This window comes from Hemitrygon akajei, chromosome 26 (genome assembly GCF_048418815.1).
Source record: "Hemitrygon akajei chromosome 26, sHemAka1.3, whole genome shotgun sequence".
NCBI classification, from domain to species: domain Eukaryota; kingdom Metazoa; phylum Chordata; class Chondrichthyes; order Myliobatiformes; family Dasyatidae; genus Hemitrygon; species Hemitrygon akajei.
This window is the reverse complement of record NC_133149.1, coordinates 47,169,917-47,192,018: the sequence shown is the minus strand read 5'-3', so window position 1 is coordinate 47,192,018 and position 22,102 is coordinate 47,169,917. Positions and strand designations below refer to the sequence as shown.

At 43.0% G+C, this 22,102-nt stretch overlaps 1 protein-coding gene across 3 annotated transcripts in view; it reads left to right on the top strand.

Annotated features, from left to right (window-relative positions):
- The window catches only part of ncapd3 (non-SMC condensin II complex, subunit D3), a 252,013-nt gene that overhangs the window by 152,241 nt on the left and 77,670 nt on the right, over positions 1-22,102 (top strand). The window contains exons 20-22 of one of the 3 annotated variants that reach the window (XM_073030150.1): positions 7,154-7,261; positions 11,743-11,848; positions 19,037-19,132. In XM_073030150.1, coding sequence (XP_072886251.1) covers positions 7,154-7,261; positions 11,743-11,848; positions 19,037-19,132 — 310 coding nt within the window. Of the gene's footprint in view, positions 1-7,153; positions 7,262-11,742; positions 11,855-19,036; positions 19,133-22,102 lie in introns of all 3 variants that reach the window. The other 2 variants (XM_073030149.1, XM_073030151.1) reach the window with 2 other exon arrangements.

Sequence of the window (22,102 nt, the reverse complement as noted above, 5' to 3'; positions counted from 1 at the left end):
CAAAATTCTGGTGAATCAACGCTGCACTCTCAAATGCAATCACATCCTTTCTAACGTGTAGTGACCAGAACTGCACACTGTGACTGAACTTCCATAGAACATTACAGCACAGAAACAGGCCATTTGGCCCTTCTTGGCTGTGCCGAACCATTTTTCAGCCTAGTCCCACTGACCTGCACCTGGACCATATCCCTCCATACACCTCACATCCATGTACCTGTCCAAATTTTTCTTAAATGTTAAAAGTGAGCCTGCATTCACCACTTCAACTGGCAGCTCATTCCACACTCCCACTACTCTCTGTGTGAAGCTCCCCCTAATGTTCCCTTTAAACTTTTCCCTTTTCACCCTTAACCCATGTCCTGTGGTTCTTTTTCCACCTAGCCTCAGTGGAAAAAGCCTGCTTGCATTCACTCTATCTATGCCCATCATAATTTTATACACCTCTATCAAATCTTCCCTTATTCTTCTATGCTCCAGGGAATAAAGTCCTAACTTATTCAACCTTCCTCTGTAACTCAGTTTCTCAAGTCCCGGCAACATCATTGTAAACCTTCTCTGCACTCTTTCAACCTTATTAATATCCTTCCTGTAATTAGATGACCAAAACTGCACACAATACTCTAAATTCGGCCTCACCAATGTCTTATACAACCTCACCATAACATTCCAACTCTTATACTCAATACTTTGATTTATAAAGGCCAATGTGCCAAAAGCTCTCTTTACGACACTATCTACCTGTGACGCCACTTTTGGGGAATTATGTATCTGTATTCCTAGATCCCTCTGTTCTACTACACTCCTCAATGTCCTACCATTTACCTTGTATGTTCTACCTTGGTTTGTCCTTCCAAAGTGCAATACTCGTCTGCATTAAATTCCATCTACCATTTGTCAGCACATTTTACCAGCTGGTTCCAAATCCCTCTGCAAACTTTGAAAACCTTCCTCACTGTCCACTACACCTCCAATCTTTGTATCATCAGCAAATTTGCTGATCCAATTTACCACATTTATCATCCAGATCAATGATATAGATGACAAATAACAATGGGCCCAGCACTAATCCCTGTGGTACACCACTAGTCACAGGCCTCAACTCAGAGAAGCAGTCCTCCACTACCACTCTCTGGCTTCTCCCATTGAGCCAATGTCTAATCCTATTTACTACCTCTCCATGTATACCTAGCGACTGAATCTTCCTAACTAACCTCCTATGCGGGACCTTGTCAAAGGCCTTACTGAAGTCCATGTAGACAACATCCACTGCCTTCCCTTCATCCACTTTCCTGGTAACCTCCTCGAAAAACTCTAATAGATTGGTTAAATATGACCTACCACGCACAAAGCCATGTTGACTCTCCCTGTCTATACAAATACGTGTAAATCCTATCTCTTGGTACTTCTTCCAATAATTTACCTACTACTAGCGTCAAACTTATCAGCCTATAATTTCCCGTATTACTTTTAGAGCCTTTTTTAAACACGGAACTACATGAGCTATCCTCCAATCTTCTGGCACCTGACCCGTGGATACCGACATTTTAAATATATCCGCCAGGGCCCCTGCAATTTCAACTAGTCTCCTTCATGGTCCGAGGGAATACCATGTCAGGTCCTGGGGATTTATCTGCTCTGATTTGCCTCAAGACAGCAAGCATCTCCTCTTCTTTAAACTGTATAGGTTCCATGACCTCACTACTTGTTTGCCTTATTTCCATAGACTCCTTGCCAGTTTCCTTAATAAATACATATGTAAAAACCCATTTAAGATCTCCCCCATTTCTTTTGGTTCCATACCTAGCCGACCACTCTGATCCCTAGAGAACCAAGGTTCCTTATTCTTATTCACTTTGCCTTTAAATCCTGACAGGAACATACAAACTCTGCACTCTCAAAATTTCTCCTTTGAAGGCCTCCCACTTACCAATCACATTCTTGCCAGAGAACAACCTGTCCCAATCCGTGCTTTTTAGATCCTTTCTCATTTCTTCAAATTTGGCCTTTTTCCAGTTTAGAACCTCAACCCGAGGACCAGATCTATCTTTATCCAAGATCAAGTTGAAACTAATGGCGTTATGATCACTGGAACCAAAGTGTTCCCCTACACATACTTCCGTCACCTGTCCTAACTCGTTTCCTAATAGGAGATCTAATATTGCATCCTCTCTAGTCAGTACCTCTATATATTGATTTAGAAAACTTTCCTGAACACATTTTACAAACTCTAACCCGTCTAGACCTTTAACAGTATGGGAGTCCCAATCAATACGTGGAAAATTAAAATCCCCTACTATCACAACTTTATGTTTCCTGCAGTTGTCTGCTATCTCTCTGCAGATTTGCTCCTCCAATTCTCACTGACATAATGGTGTTGTCTATAATACAACATCATTAATGTGGTCATACCTTTCCTGTTTCTCAGCTCCACCCATATGACCTCAGTAGACAAGCCCTCTAATCTTTCCTGCCGAAGCACTGCTGTAATATTTTCCCTGACTAGCAAAGCCACCCCGCCCCCCCCCCCCACCCTTCATCCCTCTGCCTCTATCACGTCTGGAACATTGAGCTGCCAGTCCTGCCCCTCCTGTAGGCAAGTTTCACTAGTGGCTACAATGTCATAATTCCACATGTCAATCCATGCCCTCAGCTCGTCTGCCTTCCCCACAATACTCCTCGCATTGAAATAGACACACCTCAGAAGATTATTACCACCACACATAACCCTTCTATTTCTGACTTTGCATGAACTTTTAACATAATTTCTTTTCATCCCCGCTCCACTATCTACTCTGGCACTCTGGTTCCCATCCCCCTGCAAACCTCCCCAATAGCACTAGCAAACCTCCCTGCAAGGATATTGGTCCCCCTGTAGTTCAGGTGTAACCCGTCTCTCTTGTACAGGTCTCACCTGCCCCAGAAGAGGTCCCAATGATCCAAAAATCTGAAACCCTGCCCCCTACGCCAGTTCCTCAGCCACGTGTTCATCCTCCAGAGCATCCTATTCTTACCCTCACTGGCACATGGCACAGGTAGCAATCCTGAGATTACTACCCTCGAGGTCCTGCTTTTTAACTTCCTACCAAGCTCTCTATACTCATTCTTCAGGACCTTCTCACTCTTTCCTCCTACGTCATTGGTATCGATGTGTACCATGACATCTGGCTGCTCACCCTCCCACTTCAGAATGCTGTGCACGCGTTTAGAGACATCCCTGACCCTGGCACTCGGGAGGCAACAAACCATCCGGGAGTCTCTGCGATGACCACAGAACCTCCTGTCTGTACATCTAACTATCGAGTCCCCTGTCACTACCGCTCTCCTTTTCTTCCACCCTCCCTTCTGCACTGCAGAACCAGACTCAGTGCCAGAGATCCGGCTGCCGCAGATTGTCCCAGGTAAGTCATCCCCCACCCCAACAGTACCCAAATCGGTATACTTGTTGTTGAGGGGAATGGCCACAGGGGAACCCTGCTCTGCCTGCCCTTTCCCCTTCCCTCACCTGACAGTAACATAATTACCTGTGCCCTGCTCCTTTGGCGTAACTACCTCCCTGAAACTACTGTCTACAAACTCCACATTCTCCCGAATGATCTGGAGGTCATCCAGCTCCTGCTCCAGTTCCCTAATGCGGTTTGTTAGGAGCTGCAGCTGGATGCACTTCTTGCAGGTGTCGTTGTCAAGGAGACCAGAGGTCTCCCTGACTTGCCACATCCTGCAAGAGGAGCATTCCAACATCCTGCCTGGCATTCTCTCTAAACTTACGAGTTAAAAGAGAAGTTGAATGAGAAAAAAAAACAACTACAACAACAACTTACCGGAGCCTACCCTCGCCTCTGCCTGTTGAGCCAAAGTCATCCCACTCTGACTCAGTCCACTCCGACGATGGCTGTTTCGCTAGACGAAACTTCTTTTACAGTGCACTAGCTGACTTCAGCTCCTCCGCTCTCAATTGTTTGGCCGTTTAAAAAACTTAAAAAGCCCGCGAATCCTCTGCTTCTCAAGCTCGATGAGACATTGTTCCCAGAGTAAAGAGTACAAGATTGCTGAATCAGAATCAGGTTTATTATCACCGGCATGTGACATGAAATTTGTTAATTTAGCAGCAGCAGTTCAATGCAATACATAATCTAGCAGACAGAAAAAAAGTAAGTAAAATAAAACATAATAAGAATAATAAACAAGTAAATCAATTACATATATTGAATAGATTTTTTAAAAGTGCAAAATCACTCTATTATTTTGTCATATCTGTGGCAGAATAAGCGCTCTAGAATTAATAAAATCCACCTCCAAAAATCTAAAAAAGAGGGTGGCATGGCTTTACCTAACTTTCACTTATATTACTGGGCAGCTAATATACGTTGTGCTGCCTTCTGGTCTTTCTTCCACGGTCAACCTGAGTGCCCTAACTGGGTGGCAATGGAGTTGAGCTCCACTAAAGAATTATCTATATCTGCACTTCTTGGCTCTGCACTCCCTACTAGTCTGTCCAGATTAATAGCTAATCCTCTTGTTAGACACACTTTGCGTATATGGGCTCAGTTTAGGAAATGCTATGGTTTCCATGGTTTTTCTGTTTCCAGCCCTGTCGCACATAATCACCTTTTTTTACCTACCACGTTCGATTCAGCATTCCATGTTTGGTACAGGAAGGGCATTAGACATTTTGAAGATCTCTTCATTGATAACCGCTTCGCTTCTTTTCAACAGCTCTCTGTTAAGTTCAACCTGCCTAACGCTCACTTTTTCAGATATCTCCAAATCCGACACTTTACTGCTCCTTTAATTCCTAACTTTCCTGAAATGCCTGTGAAAAATGCTATGGACCTATTTCTCTCCATTAATCCACTAGGTAAAGGTTTAATTTCAATTATCCAAGATAAACTAGCAGCCTTACGACGGGCCCCTGTGGATAAAATTAAAATGGCCTGGGAGCAGGATTTAAATATCTCCTTATCCGAGGAGAGCTGGGACTCAGTTCTCAAATCGGTTAACTCAACCTCTCTTTGTGCTCGCCATTGTCTCTTACAGTTTAAGATTGTTCATAGAGCCCATATGTCTATATCTAAACTATCTCGATTCTACCCTGGCATTAGTCCGCTCTGTGATAAATGCAAGAGGGGCGTGGCCTCTCTCATCCATATGTACTGGTTCTGTCCTAGCTTGGAGAAATTCTGGAAAGATGTCTTCACTACACTATCGGGTATTCTGAATCAGCACCTAGAACCTAACCCCTTAATTGCTCTGTTCAGTTTTTGGGGCGAGACAGATTTATGTCTGGGTCCGACCAAATGCCGAATACTATCCTTTGCCTCTCTCCTGGCGAGACGCTTGATCCTCTTTAGATGGAGAGATGTTGCCCCGCCCACTCATGCGCAATGGCTTAACGACATTATGGCCTGCTTGGACCTCGAAAAAATTCATTATTCAGTTCTCAATTCGGATGTGAAGTTCCATAAGATCTGGGGGCCTTTTATCGAGTACTTTCATAACCTTCCTCTTGACTAGGGTTTTTTTTTTCTTTTCGATCCCTTGCTTTCAGCTCCCTTTTTTTTCTGGTAGTTGGCATTATTATCCTCTGTTGCTAAGTGTATTCACAGTCTGGGAGTTTGACTGTCCGGACTTATACTCCCTATATTGTGTGGTGGTTGGTCTGGAATTGTTGTTTTTTTTTCTTGTGTTGTGGGGATTGGGGAGGACACTAAGCTCACTTGTCTTTAATTTAGGTGCTTTTTTGTTAAATTCTCTTCCTCTGTAGCATATTGTTATTGTAGGCTTAACCTTGCTCTGTATCAATGCTCCTCATTGGGATTTGGGGTTTTTAATTTTGTAAAATGTTTTGAAAAACTAATAAAAAAAAAAATTTTTTTAAAAAAGTGCAAAATCAGAAATACTGTATATTTTTTTAAAAAGTGAGGTGGTGTCCAAAGCTTCGATGTCCATTTAGGAATCGGATGGCAGAGCTGTTCCTGAATCGCTGAGTGTGTGCCTTCAGGCTTCTGTACCTCCAACCTGATGGTAACAGTGAGAAAAGGACATGCCCTGGGTGCTGGAGATTCTTAATAATAGACGCTGCCTTTCTGAGACACCGCTCCCTAAAGTTGTCCTGGGTACTTTGTAGGCTAGTGCCCAAGATGGAGCTGGCTAGACTTACAACCTTCTGCAGCTTCTTTTGGTCCTGTGCAGTAGCCCCTCCGTACCAGACAGTGATGCAGCCTGTCAGAATGCTCTCCACAGTCACTTCTTAGTGACTTTAACTGCCTGTGCTGTCATTTTCAGGATCCTTGCACTTGTGTACTCCATATCTCAATGTTTCTTTGGGCCCTATTGTGTCTATCGTCTTCTTATCAATCACCTCACACCTATCAGGATTAAATTCCATCTGCCTTTGATCTTCTCATTTTATCAACTCATCAATATTTTTCTAGCCAAGGCTACTCTCCTCACTATACTCAACATCATCAATATTTACATCATCTATAAAATTCCTCTCTGCTCATGTGACTGAATTTGATGTTCCATGCAAAAAATAAAGTTATGTTGGATGAGTATTTAATGCATGTATAAAATGTTTCCACAAAATGGAGTTTAAAATAGTATAGTCTAAAGATTACAAAGAGATGTAAATTGGCTATATTAGTCACACGTACATCAAAACTTCAAAACATACAGTAAAATGCATTGTTTGTGTCAACAATCATCGCAATCAGAGGATATGCTGGGGGCAGCTTGTAAGTGTCGGCAGGCTTCCAGTGCCAACATAACATGTCCACAACTTACTAACACTAACCTGTACATCTTTGGAATGTGGGAGCAAGCCAGAGCACCTGGAGGAAACCCACGATGTCATGGGGAGAATGTACAAACTCCTTACAGCAGTGGGAATAGAACCCCAATCACTGACACTGTAAAACATTATGCGAACCGCTAAACTACTGTGCCGCCCACAAATATAGTAGATATCCAGTGGATGTGGATGTACCTGATGTTATACAGACACAATCTGTGATATTTCCTCTCTTGCTCTTCAGCCTTCTCTTACTTGCTGATTCTTTTAACATTTTAACTAAATGGAGCTGTGTTGTGAAGGTGATTTTTATTGTTAAATGCTGTGATACTATTGAGTGATGCACTATTTCTGTATTAGGTCCTGCTGGATCAGGTATGTGGAAAGCTGATCATGATCTGCGAGGCTTACATCTCTAATATTGTTCTTAGTAATGCAGGAACTCGACATGTGGATGAAAGTATGTTGGTAAGTTTTACAACTTGTCTATTAAACTCAGTTCACTTTCTCCAGTGCTATAAAATCAAATAAACTTGCTATTAATGCTCACCCATATAAAAATCACATTAAGACCGAGATAGAGTGGGCGTGGATCCCCTGGGTGCTGGAGGTCCTTAATAATGGACACTGCCTTTCTAAGACACCACTCCTTGAAGATGTCCTGGGTACTTTGTAAGCTATTACCCAAGATGGAGCCAACTAAATTTACAGCTTCTTTCAGTCCTGTGCAGTAGCCCCCCCTCCCCTGTCATTTCTGTTCCTCCTCATCTCTGTTCTAAAGGGACATTCTTTTATTCTGAGGCTGTGCATTCTGGTTCTAGACTTCAGAAGATTGTTAAGTTACTGAAATAGGGGCTGAGTCAGATAAATCACTAACTTTCATAAGGCTTTTGAACATGTAGTTGAAGTGAACAAATTTGTAGGGTTAGGGGAAAACCCAGTGAAAGGGACTAAATTGAACAGTGCTTTCAAAGGACATCTTGAGCACATCTGGTCAAATAGCAGCCACCTGAGCTGTAAGATTTAGTGAGACTATTCAATGATTCTAATATTCTTACTCACTTTTTTGTCACCACGTCTCTCCTCAATGATAATATTCATGTCTTCAATGAAACTATTAATTACACTTTTTCTTGGAAACCATCCCTGCAATCACTGGCCTTTAACTTCCCTTTCGAAGTTGAGCTTTTGAATTGCCTGTATGACCAAGCATTTTTGCTGTATGAACTGAAGTCTTGAGGGTGTAGGATGGTTATGGCAGGACCCAGGCCTGAGAGGGAGGAATGAGCCACTGTTTGGCCTTTGCTGGAGCAGCCTTGGAGGCGATTCGAAGTGACAGGACCGAGGTGAGGCAGAGTCATATCGGCAGGGCCCGGGCCCGGGCCCAAGAGCAAGGTGCTGTTTTGCCGATTTAAGCACCAGGCCAGATTGGACAGGTTGGGCATGGGCTAAATCGAGGCAGTGTGTCCTGGACCCAAGAGCATATTGAAGTGGCAGGTCCTGGGTCTGAGAGCAAGTCACATCCTGAGGTTTGGCTGATTTAAGTGCTGGGCGAGATTGAAAAGTTCAGAATGTTGGGGCTGAAGGTGAGGGAAGGGCCAATGTTCAGCTTGCTGCCCACAAAGTTTACTCGTTTCTGTGCTGAGCTGAAGCTATGGCCTGCAACTAACGGGCTCCTAGATCAGCTGCAGTGATGGTGGGCTTCATGGCTGTGGATTCATAGAACATAGAATAATACAGCACATTACAGGCCCTCCGGCCCTCATTGTCGTACCGACCCTCAAACACTGCCTCCCATATAACCCCCCCACCTTAAATTCCTCCATATACCTGTCTAGTAGTCTCTTAAATTTCACTAGTGTATCTGCCTCCACCACTGACTCAGGCAGTGCATTCCATGCACCAACCACTCTCTGAGTGAAAAACCTTCCTCTAATATCCCCCTTGAACTTCCCTCCCCATACCTTAAAGCCATGTCCTTTTGTACTGAGCAGTGGTGCCCTGGGGAAGAGGCGCTGGCTGTCCACTCTGTCTATTCTTCTTAATATCTTGTACACCTCTATCATGTCTCCTCTCATCCTCCTTCTCTCCAAAGAGTAAAGCCCTAGCTCCCTTAATCTCTGATCATAATCCATACTCTCTAAACCAGGCAGCATCCTGGCAAATCTCCTCTGTACCCTTTCCAGTGCTTCCACATCCTTCCTATAGTGAGGCAACCAGAACTGGACACAGTACTCCAAGTGCGGCCTAACTAGAGTTTTATAGAGCTGCATCATTACATTCATTTTCATAAACTTCAGTTCCAAATGTTATTTGCTTATTTTTATTGTTTGCACAAATTGGGTGTTTTTCTGTTCATTGGGTGTTTGACGGTCTTTTTTTTTAATGGTTTTTTTTGTTTTGAGGCTGCTTATAAGGAGATAAATCTCAAGAATTTGAAATTGACATACTTTAAAGTATTGATTACGGGCCTGCCTCTGTAGCTATTATGTCAAAGAAGAAAACTCCAAAAGCATTGTGTACCTCATGTAATTTTATAAAATCAGAATTGTGGAAATTTATGATAGAGAAAGCAAATATTGAGCAATAGATGCTGTATTTTACTTAATCTCATTTCTCAGTACTTGTTTCCCCAATATGTTTGGAGTGGCTGTTCAGTGCTGCTTAAATATGTGGAGGTCTTCAGTGGTGTTCTTTGGTATCAATCAAACTCTGATGGAGTCTGTAAACTCTTTAATTATAGCTCCTTAAATCCAAATTATTACTAATGCCATAGAAAGCAAGTGATTTAACACTGAGGGCCTTACAGACTTGCAATCATTAAAATGTCCATTAACCCTTCCATTCTGCCACTGAGTGAACTATAACTTTAATTTGCCACTTTTCCTTGGATCCTGTAGGCATGTCATTACCTAATCAATAAGGTGGGACACTGTCACACAGTAAAATCTGTATAAAATTACACCAGTAGCATAAATTTACATAAATGGTGAATACATCATTTTCAAGTTTTAAAAAATCAAAATGTGATTGTTGTTATGATACAGCAACAATGAATATAGAATTGAGACAGGTTTTTATAAACAAAGAAACATTTATTTAAACTCAACTCAACAACAAATGAAAAGTAAACAAACAACTAACTTAACCGGAAGTTAACTGCTAAACGGCAACTCGAACAGTTCTTAAAGCGATAAATGCGAAGTCCAAATGATTTACACAGTCAATTAGGAGAGACTTTCCTGAAGTAACGATTTCCTCGACAATGTGGCGTTACTGCTGATCCCAGCCGAAATATGCCTTGCCCGAAGGATTTACGACGAAGGAAATAAAAACGGCTTAAAGGAACTGACCTTTCCCTTGACGAATAACGCTGCCCCAACCCTTTCTGCTTTCACAAATGCAGGGGCTATCTCGGATGCAGGTTACTACTTCCTTGAACGAAGATCCAACAAGGTCAATCCTGTATTACCGCCAACGACACCAACTTTACTCGAGCCTTCAGGTTCCAGCACTTTGGCAAATCTCACTTTCCAATACTTAGACTTTAAAATTAAATCGAAGATACATCAAACATAACTGGCAGTGATTTTAAAAACTGCCGGCACAACTTGCAATAGAAAGTAAAACTCCACTTTAAAACAAAACTGTGTCATGAGACCAAATACGCAGCATAACGGAGTAACTGACGAATTAAGCAAGAAACTAACCTGCGTCACAGCAAGGCTTTCCCGTTTTATACCTTTTGGAACAGGCCATCATATGACCTCACTGGCGGGGAAATTACATCATGTGACCTCACACTGGCAGGAAATTACATCACCCCACCATCACAAGACCATTACATCATGCTCACCAGATATTCAATTACATCATGGTCATAAGACAGTCACAAGATACCCACGGGGTATGTAACATTGTTAGGCATGATTTAAGAGTGTATTTTGCTCTTGCTTTTCCTGTCTCTCCTCCCCCTTATTCTGATCAAGGAACTCACTCTGTTCATACCCTTCCCCAGTCACCTGCTGACTATCTCCCCCTGCTACTCTCAATATGTATTCCATCCGCTCCCTTCCATGAGCCTCTTTGTTTTCTCCATGCATTATTACGTCCTTGGAAAGGTGAATGTATACTTTAAGAATTGTATGTTTCCCCTTGTTGAATTCTGATGTCTTTATTCTAAGACTCTTTCAGAAGTCAGGAAAGAGGCGCAAAACTTGTTGCTTCACGATTACTTTATTAAGCGTTGATCTACTCTAGCCAGATCCTTTCTGGTACCATCAGAATTGGCCTTTCTCCAATTTAGAATGGCAACACATGGACAAGACCTATCTCTTTGCATATTTACTTTGAAACTAAATTGGAGGAGGAATTTCTTCAGCCAGAGCTTAGTGAATGTGTGGAATTCATTGCCAGGAGTCCAGGTCATTGGATATATTTGAGGCAGAGGTTGACAGACTCTTGATTGATCAGGACATGAAGGGATACGTGGAGAGGGCGGGAGATTTGGGCTGAGAAGGAAATAGATCAGCCATGATGAAATGGTGGACCAGACTCCATGGGCCAAAAGGCCTAATTTTGCTCCTGTGTCTTATCACCTTATAACGAGTCAGCCAATTAGATTAGTAATGCAGCACCAGAGAAGCTTCCAGAGCTTTCCAGAATCGTACAAGTGTAACCACGAGGGAACATACTGAACAGCAGACTATTCATTGTTAAACTGCAAAGAAAATATGAATTAAACAGTCGGATCTAATGCCCTCCACACTTATGAACCTTGTTGCATTTGGTTAACAATATTCATTCCTTTACTCCAGTGAGTAGTGGAACATGGTGGTAGGAAAGCATGTTTTAATGCACTTTGTTGCTTTTTCAAGTGACGCTTCTGAATCCTGTGGGAATAGCTTTGGATTTGCTGAATTCAGTTGTAACATTTTGTATTCCCTCAGGTGAAACACCTTTTCACGCTTGGTGAGGCAGCACAGTTGTGTCCTGGAAAAGTGGAGAAACGGATCTTCCTTCTGGTTCAATCATTTCTTGCTTCTCCCAGCTTAGGTTCGGGTGAGAACTCTCTATTGCTAGAAGTGTATCAATCAAGATGGTAAAATCACTCCTATGTATTACAGCTAACAGTTAAGAGTTCAATTACAGCACCATTTGTAAGAAGTTTGAATATTCTCCCTGTAACCGCGTGGATTTCCTCCCAGTGCTCTGGTTTTCTCCCACAGTCAAAAGTTAGTAGGTTAATTGGTCATTGTAAATTGTGCTGTGATTAGGCTAGCGTTAAATAGGTGGGTTGCTAGGTGGCATAGCTGACTGGGCCGAAAGGGCCTATCCATGCTGCATCCATAAATAAATAAAATAATGCAAGGTTGAAGGTGTCAGTCGTTCATATCTATGAAAGGAAAGGGGTTAAGGAGAGCAGTGAGTTATCAAAGCAAAAATTAAAATCTGCTGTTGATGAAAACAAACTATCAGAAAACTTTTGAAGTACTCAGAGGGTTGGGTTGCTTCTGTAAAGAGAGAGAGACATATAATGTTTCAGATCAATAGTCTTTCTTCAAGCTCCTTCCTTTGCAAGAGCATGGATATGAATCGTTCTAAACTGATAAGTGCATTACCTTACAGATAAATGTCATGTTATGCATTTTGGGAGATCAGATTCTGGTAGGGCACATACTATATAGCAAATGATAGGGATGTTAAGAGCATTGATACACAGAGAGGCCTTGGGGTGCAAATCCATAGCTCCTTGAAGGTGGTAACATAAGTGGATAAGATACTAGAAAAAGCCATTTGGTATGCTTGCCTTCATAAGCCAAGCATTAAGTGCAAGAGTTGGGACATCATACTGTATTGTACAAAACATTTGTTAGGCTACATCACGTACAATTGTGGTTGTTGCACTGCAGGACTGATGTAGTATCAATGACGGAGAGTGCAGAAGTGATTCACCAGGATGTACACGGGGCTGTAGGTGTAAGAGATTGGATTGGCTTGTTTTATTTTCACTGGGAGGTAACTTTTATGGAACTTCATAAAACCTTTGAGAGCAATAGTCAGAATAGAACAGAGAATATTACAGCACAATTCAGGCCTTTCAGCTAATGATATGGTGCTGACTTTTTAACGTACTCCAAGATTAATCTAACCCTTCTCTCCCACATAGCCCTCCATTTTCCATGTGCCTACCTAAGAGCCTCTTAAGTGCCCTAATGTATCTACCACATACCCAACACTCTCTGTGTTTCAAAAAAACTTGCCTCTGGCTCTGAGTCTGACCCTGTGGTGCAGAAGGATGGGACGGAGAAGAGGAGAGCTGTCGTCATTGGAAACTATAGTCAGGGGAGCAGACAGGAGATTTTGTGGACGTGAGAAGGAAACCCACATGGTTTGTTGCCTCCCGGGTGCCAGGGTCCGGGATGTCTCTGACCGGGTGCATGACATCCTGGTACGAGAGGGAAAGCGACCAGAAGTTGTGATACATGTTGGGACCAACGACATAGGCAGGAAGAGGGATGAGGTCCTGAAGTGTGAGTTTTGGGAACTAGGCAGAAGGCTGAAGAACAGGACCTCAAGGGTGGCGTTCTCAGGATTGCTACCAGTGCTACGTGATAGTGATGGTAAGAATTGGAGGAGATGGCAGTTGAATGCGTGGCTGAGGAGTTGGTGCAGGGTTTTAGATTTTTGGACCTTTGGGATCTCTTCTGGGGAAGGTGGGACCTGTACAGATTGGATGGGTTGCACCTGAACTCGAGGGGGAGCAATTTCCTTGCTGGTAGGTTTGCTAGCATGGTTTGGGAGGGTTTAAACTAATTTGCAAGGGGGATGGGATCCGGAGCGATAGACCAGTGAAAGAAGTGCATGGAGTAAAGCCAGATCTAACATATAGAGAGGCTTTGAGGAAAGAGCAGCAGAATAAAGGGTATAAAGGTAGTAAGGTAGAAGGGCTAAAGTGTGTGTACTTCAATGCAAGAAGCATCAGGAACAAAGGTGATGAACTGAGAGCTTGGATACATACATGGAATTATGATGGAGTGGCCATTACGGAGACTTGGCTGGCACCAGGGCAGGAATGGATTCTCAATATTCCTGGATTTCAGTGCTTTAAGAGGGATAGAGAGGGGGGAGAAAGGGGAGGAGGGGTGGCATTACTGGTCAGGGATACTATTACAGCTGCAGAAAGGGTGGGTAATATAGCAGGATCCTCTTTTGAGTCAGTATGGGTGGAAGTCAGGAACAGGAAGGGAGCAGTTACTCTACTGGGGGTATTCTATAGGCCCCCTGGTAGCAGCAGAGATACCGAGGAGCAGATTGGGAGGCAGATTTTGGAAAGGTGCAAAAATAACAGGGTTGTTATCATGGGTGACTTTAACTTCCCTAATATTGATTGGCACTTGATTAGTTCCAAGGGTTTAGATAGGGCAGAGTTTGTTAAGTGTGTCCAGGATGGATTCCTGTCACAGTATGTTGACAGGCCGACTAGGGGGAATGCCATACTAGATCTAGTATTAGGTAACGAATCGGGTCAGGTCACAGATCTGTCAGTGGGTGAGCATCTGGGGGATAGTGATCACCGCTCCCTGACCTTTAGCATTATCATGGAAAAAGATAGAATCAGAGAGGACAGGAAAATTTTTAATTGGGGAAGGGCAAATTATGAGGCTATAAGGCTAGAACTTGCGAGTGTGAACTGGGATGATGTTTTTTCAGGGAAATGTACTATGAACATGTGGTCAATGTTTAAGGATCTCTTGCAGGATGTTAGGGATAAATTTGTCCCGGTGAGCAAGATAAAGAATGGTAGGGTGAAGGAACCACAGGGGACAACTGAGGTGTAAAATCTAGTCAGGTGGAAGAAGGCAGCATACATGAGGTTTAGGAAGCAAGGATCAGATGGGTCTATTGAGGAATATAGGGTAGCAAGAAAGGAGCTTAAGAAGGGGCTGAGAAGAGCAAGAAGGGGGCATGAGAAGGCCTTGGCGAGTAGGGTAAAGGAAAACCCCAAGGCATTCTTCAATTATGTGAAGAACAAAAGGATGACAGGAGTGAAGGTAGGACTGATTAGAGATAAAAGTGGGAAGATGTGCCTGGAGGCTGTGGAAGTGAGCGAGGTCCACAATGAATACTTCTCTTCGGTATTCACCACTGAGAGGGAACTTGATGATGGTGAGGACAATATGAGTGAGGTTGATGTTCTGGAACATGTTGATATTAAGGGAGAGGAGGTGTTGGAGTTGTTAAAATACATTAGGACGGATAAGTCCCCAGGGCCTGACGGAATATTCCCCAGGCTGCTCCACGAGGCAAGGGAAGAGATTGCTGAACCTCTGGCTAGGAACTTTATGTCCTCGTTATCCATGGGAATGGTACCGGAGGATTGGAGGGAGGCGAATGTTGTCCTTGTTCAAAAAAGGTAGTAAGGATAGTCCAGGTAATTACAGACCAGTGAGCCTTACGTCTGTGGTGGGAAAGCTGTTGGAAAGCTTAGAGATAGGAGCTATGGGCATTTAGAGAATCATGGTCTGATCAGGGACAGTCAGCATGGCTTTGTGAAGGGCAGATCGTGTCTAACAAGCCTGATAGAGTTCTCTGAGGAGGTGACCAGGCATATAGATGAGGGTAGTACAGTGGATGTGATCTACATGGATTTTAGTAAGGCATTTGACAAGGTTCCACGTGGTAGGTTTATTCAGAAAGTCAGAAGGAATGGGATCCAGGGAAGTTTGGCCAGGTGGATTCAGAATTGGCTTGCCTGCAGAAGGCAGAGGGTCGTGATGGAGGGAGTACATCCAGATTGGAGGCTTGTGACTAGTGGTGTCCCACAAGGATTTGTTCTGGGACCTCTACTTTTTGTGATTTTTATTAACGACCTGGATGTGGGGGGTAGAAGGGTGGGTTGGCAAGTTTGCAGAGAGACATTGATAGGATGCAGAAGTGGGCTGAGCAGTGGCAGATGGAGTTCAACCCGGAGAAGTGTGAGGTGGTACACCTTGGAAGGATAAACTCCAAGGCAGAGTACAAAGTAAATGGCAGGATACTTGGTAGTGTGGAGGAGCAGAGAGATCTGGGGGTACATGTCCACACATCCCTGAAAGTTGCCTCACAGGTAGATAGGATAGTTAAGAAAGCTTATGGGGTGTTCGTTTTCATAAGTCGAGGGATAGAGTTTAAGAGACGCGATGTAATGATGCAGCTCTATAAAACTCTAGTTAGGCCGCACTTGGAGTACTGTGTACAGTTCTGGTCGCCTCACTATAGGAAGGATGTGGAAGCATTGGAAAGGGTACAGAGGAGATTTACCAGGATGCTGCCTGGTTTAGAGAGTATGGATTATGATCAGAGATTAAGGGAGCTAGGGCTTTACTCTTTGGAGAGAAGGAGGATGAGAGGAGACGTGACAGAGGTGTACAAGATATTAAGAGGAATAGACAGAGTGGACAGCCAGCGCCTCTTCCCCAGGGCACCACTGCTCAGTACAAGAGGACATGGCTTTAAGGTAAGGCGAGGGAAGTTCAAGGGGCATATCAGAGGAAGGTTTTTCACTCAGAGAGTGGTTGGTGCGTGGAATGCACTGCCTGAGTCAGTGGTGGAGGCAGATACACTAGTGAAGTTTAAGAGACTACTAGACAGGTATATGGAGGAATTTAAAGTGGGGGGTTATATGGGAGGCAGGGTTTGAGGGTCGGCAGAACATTGTGGGCCGAAGGGCCTGTAATGTGCTGTACTATTCTATGTTCTATGACATTACTCTTCCACCCCCCCCCCCCCCCCCAACACAACTATACTTTCCTCTAATTGCCTTAAAAGTATGCTCTCGTGTTAGGTCTTGCCTCCCTGGGAAAAGGGCACTGGCTTTCCAATCTATCTATTTCTTGTACATCTCTATCAAGTTGCCTCACCTTAACTCCAAAGAGAAAAGCCCAACCTTTCCTCATAAGACATGCTCTCTAATAGAGGCAGTGTCCTGGTAAATCTCCTCAACACCCTCTCTAAAGCTTCCCCATTCTTCCTATAATGAGGTGACAGGAACTGAACACAGTACTCCCAAGTATGGTCTAACCAAGGTTTTATAAGGCTGCAACATTACCTCTTGAGCTCAGTCCCCTGACTAATGAAGGCCAACACACTATACACATTCTTAACCACCCTATCAATTTGCTCCGCAACTTTGAGGAATCTATGGACATAGACCCCAAGATCCTTTTGTTTCTCCACACTGCTAAGAATCCTTCAAGTGTGATCTTACAAAATGAATCACTTCATACTTTATGTTGGTCAGAGCCTTTCTTCTTAGGCAGAGGAATAGATTAGATTGAAGAGAGAGATTAACTTTATGTCACATGTATGTCAAAACGTTTTTGTCGCGAATGTGCTAAGGGCAGCTTGCAAGTGTCGCCATGCTTTCAAGTGCCAACATTGTATAAACTAGAGGGCAAGGGTTGCAGCTGAGAGTGAGAAATGTGGAAGAAGTCTGAGGAGTAAGTTCCTCACAAAGGATGTTTAATACCTGGAACAAGCTGCCAGAAGCAGATAGAATTAAAATGTTCTAAAAGATATTTGGACAGGTACTTATGTGTAAAGGTGTAGAGGGATACAGACCTAATGTGGGCAAATGCAAATAACATGGGCATCAGCATAGATGAGGTGTGCCAAAGAAGTGCAGTAAGTTTCTATGATTCTCTGACACTTTGTTTCTGATCTCAAAAAAGAGGTAAATAATATAAAAATTAAATAAAAGAATGTAAAGATTTTTTAAATTAGGTATTGGAGATAATAAACTGAAAGTTAAAAAAAAACATGTTAAGGGTTTAGCTTAATGAACTCCATTTTTTTGATGACAGATGATGGGTTTGTTTGGTTTTTGGGGCCCTGCTTTTTTAAAAGTTTATATAGAGATACAGCACAGTAACAGACCCTTCTGGCCCAACAAGTCACCCACTTGTACCCAAGTTGCCAAGTAACCTACTAACCCATCCATATCTGGAACGTGGGAAGAAACTGGAGCAGCTGGACGAAACCCATGCGGTCACTGGGAGAACTTGCGAACTCCTACAGATGTGTGGGAGTTGAGCTCAGGACGCTGATGCTGTAATAGCATTACGTTATGCTGATCACTGTGCTACCGTGCTGCCCAAAGGCATTCTTTTTCCCTCTTTTCTGGAGTAAGAGTGTTACACTTGCCATGATTCAATCTGCAGCAATCCTTCCAGAATCTGGAAAATTGTTCAATCTCAGAAGTAATTTTTCCACAATCTCTGCAGCTGCTTCTTTTGGAACATGGGTCTGCAGGCCATCATGTCCAAGGAATGCACAGTTTAAGTTGTGACTTTTAAATTATCTGTTAATCTACATTACAAATATAAACCCAAACTTCTGCTTGACCTGAAATTTTTAATTGCTGGTTCAGAGTCCAATGTCCATTTAATTTATCTTTGCTTTTTTCAAGTTGTGAGTGTTAAAGGGATCATTCTGAAGTTACTTCCAGCTGATACTTTGTGGCTAGTGAAACCAATCATTAGGTGTGGGGCATTCCAATTTTGTCCCATTAAAACTACACAGGAAGAGATTAAATGAATGTTTCTGTTATTAATCAATTAGTATTTTGTTAAAGAGGTATTCCTACTATTTCATACACAATTCAAGACAAATCTGTTTTGCCATTTAATATTCTGTCCAGTTGTAGATTCATGCGGCCATCCCTCAACACAGTAAGAAGGGATATATTTTAGGTGACTGCAGTTTGTACTCAGAGGCTTTTGGATCAAACACCAGCATTGAACATTCAAAGGTGTTCTGCTAATTGGGATGAGCTTCCATTGTACATACGTCATTCTGTAAATTTTGCAGACAATATTCCAAATGTTAAAGTAGGCGAATATAGCAATTGAACCTGTAGTTAATTATTTGCTATTTTTGTGTTGAAGAAGTATAAAACATCATGTTAAGAGAGATTCATTCTCATTCATTTTCTCTCTCTCTCTCTCTCTCTCTCTCTCTCTCTCTCTCTCTCTCTCTCTCATGAATATGTGTATCATAATGAATAAAACATGTTAACAGTGTTAGTTTTCTAGTGATTTAATTTTGAAAATTTTAATTACAGTCAAACTCTTTTGATATTTAAGTTTCTAAAGTTGGAAATAAGGTTATATTAATATGCGGAAAGACATTATCTGAAGTATTTCTGTCTGATATGTTAAATTATTCAATCACAAGTATTTCCTTTGTTGGCTATTATATCAGATGGCGATTATCTCCCAGCTTCACAGCTCCTTACTGAATTTTCAGGATCTGCTTCCGTATCTTCTGTTGTCCGAGCACATGCCTTTTTCACTCTGGGTAAGGCCACTGTTGTCTAGATTTGCTAGTGAACTTCTACTGTTCTTTATACTATTCCACGCATCTTCCCTCTGATCTGAGATACTGAAATCAAATTATGATTATTTTATTAACACTCCAGTTACAATCAGAATAAAATGGTGAAGGGTGAAACTGAAGAAAGATTGGAGTTACTGATTGGAGTTATTTGCTAGTAGCTGTGAAAATTAACATTAGAAAAATATTTACCTTTGATAGAGAATGAGAATAGCTCCTTGCACACTGATTAACTTTCAGACAGAGAAAATATATTGTTTTACTGATGCACCAACTTACATTGTACAGAAAAGTTGTGCCTACAACACGGAGGATGAGAGCTAACTTGATAGAGAAGTACATGATGCTAAGAGGCATAGATAGTACGTATGGATAGCCAGAGACTTTTTAGAACACAGCACAGTACAGGCCCTTTGGCCCACAATGTTACGCTGACCCTTAAACCCTGCCTCCCATATAAACCCACCACCTTAAATTCCTCCATATACCTGTCTAGTAGTCTCTTAAACTTCACTAGTGTACTTGCCTCCAGCACTGACTCAGGCAGTGCATTCCACACACCAAACTCTCCCTGAGTGAAAAAAGCCTTCCTCTAATATCCCCCTTGAACTTCCCACCCCTTACCTTAAAGCCATGTCCTCTTGTACTGAGCAGTGATGCCCTGGGGAAGAGGTGCTGGCTGTCCACTCTATCTATTCCTCTTAATATCTTGTACACCTCTATCATGTCTCCTCTCATCCTCCTCCTCTCCAAAGAGTAAAGCCCTAGCTCCCTTAATCTCTGATCATAATCCATACTCTCTAAACCAGGCAGCATCCTGGTAAATCTCCTCTGTACCCTTTCCAATGCTTCCACATCCTTCCTATAGTGAGGCGACCAGAACTGTACACAGTACTCCAAGTGCGGCCTAACTAGAGTTTTATAGAGCTGCATCATTACATCGCGTCTCTTAAACTCTATCCCTCGACTTATGAAAGCTAACACCCCAGAAGCTTTCTTAACTACCCTATCTACCTGTGAGGCAACTTTCAGGGATCCGTGCACATGTACCCCCAGATCCCTCTGCTCTTCCACACTACCAAGTATCCTGCCATTTACTTTGTACTCTGCCTTGGAGTTTGTCCTTCCAAAGTGTACCACCTCACACTTCTCCGGGTTGAACTCCATCTGCCACTTCTCAGCCCACTTCTGCATCCTATCAATGTCTCTCTGCAATCTTCGACAATCCTCTACACTATCTACAACACCACCAACCTTTGTGTCGTCTGCAAACTTGCCAACCCACCTTTCTACCCCCGCATCCAGGTCGTTAATAAAAATCACGTAAAGTAGAGGTCCCAGAACAGATTCTTGTGAGACACCACTAGTCACAAGCCTCCAATCTGAATGTACTCCCTCCTCCACGACCCTCTGCTTTCTGCAGGCAAGCCAATTCTGAATCCACCTGGCCAAACTTCCCTGGATCCCATTCCTTCTGACTTTCTGAATAAGCCTACTGTGTGGAACCTTAACAAATGCCTTACTAAAATCCATGTAGATCACATCCATTGCACTACCCTCATCTATATGCCTGGTCACCTCCTCAAAGAACTCTATCAGGCTTGTTAGACACGATCTGCTCTTCACAAAGCCATGCTGACTGTCCCTGATCAGACCATGATTCTCTAAATGTCCATTGATCCGATCTCTAAGAATCTTTTCCAACAGCTTTCCCACCACAGACGTGAGGCTCACTGGTCTGTAATTACCTGGACTATCCCTACTACCTTTTTTAGACAAGGGGACAACATTCGCCTCCCTCCAATCCTCTGGTACCATTCTCGTGGACAACGAGGACATAAAGATCATAGCCAGGGGCTCAGCAATCTCTTCCCTTGCCTTGTGGAGCAGCCTGGGGAATATTCCGTCAGGTCCCAGGGACTTATCCATCTTAATGTATTTTAACAACTCCAACACCTCTTCTCCCTTAATATCAACATGCTCCGGAACATCAACCTCACTCATATTGCCCTCACCGTCATCAAGTTCCCTCTCAGTGGTGAATACCGAAGAGAAATATACGTTGAGGACCTCGCTCACTTCCACAGCCTCCAGGCACATCTTCCCACCTTTATCTCTAATCGGTCCTATCTTCACTCCTGTCATCCTTTTGTTCTTCACATAATTGAAGAATGCTTTGGGGTTTTCCTTTACCCTACTCGCCAAGGCCTTCTCATGCCCCCTTCTTGCTCTCCTCAGCCCCTTTTTAAGCTCCTTTCTTGCTACCCTATATTCCTCAATAGCCCCATCTGATCCTTGCTTCCTAAACCTCATGTATGCTGCCTTGTTCCACCTGACTAGGATTTCCACCTCACTTGTCACCCATGGTTCCTTCACCCTACCATTCTTTATCTTCCTCACCGGGAGAAATTTATCCCTAACATCCTGCAAGAGATCCTTAAACATCAACCACATGTCCATAGTACATTTCCCTGCAAAAACATCATCCCAATTCACACCCGCAAGTTCTAGCCGTATAGCCTCATAATTTGCCCTTCCACAATTAAAAATTTTCTCTCTGATTCTATCCTTTTCCATGATAATGCTAAAGGCCAGGGAGCGGTGGTCACTGTCCCCCAGATGCTCACCCACTGACAGATCTGTGACCTGACCCGGTCCGTTACCTAATACTAGATCTAGTGTGGCACTCCCCTTAGTTGGCCTGTCAACACAGGAATCTGTCCTGGACACACTTAACAAACTCTGCCTCGTCTAAACCATTGGAACTAATCAGGGCCAATCAATATTGGGGAAGTTAAAGTCACCCATGATAACAACCCTGTTATTTTTGCACCCTTCCAGAATCTGCCTCCCAATCTGCTCCTCGGTATCTCTGCTGCTACCAGGGGGCCTATAGAATACTCCCAATAGAGTAAATGCTCCCTTCCTGTTAAT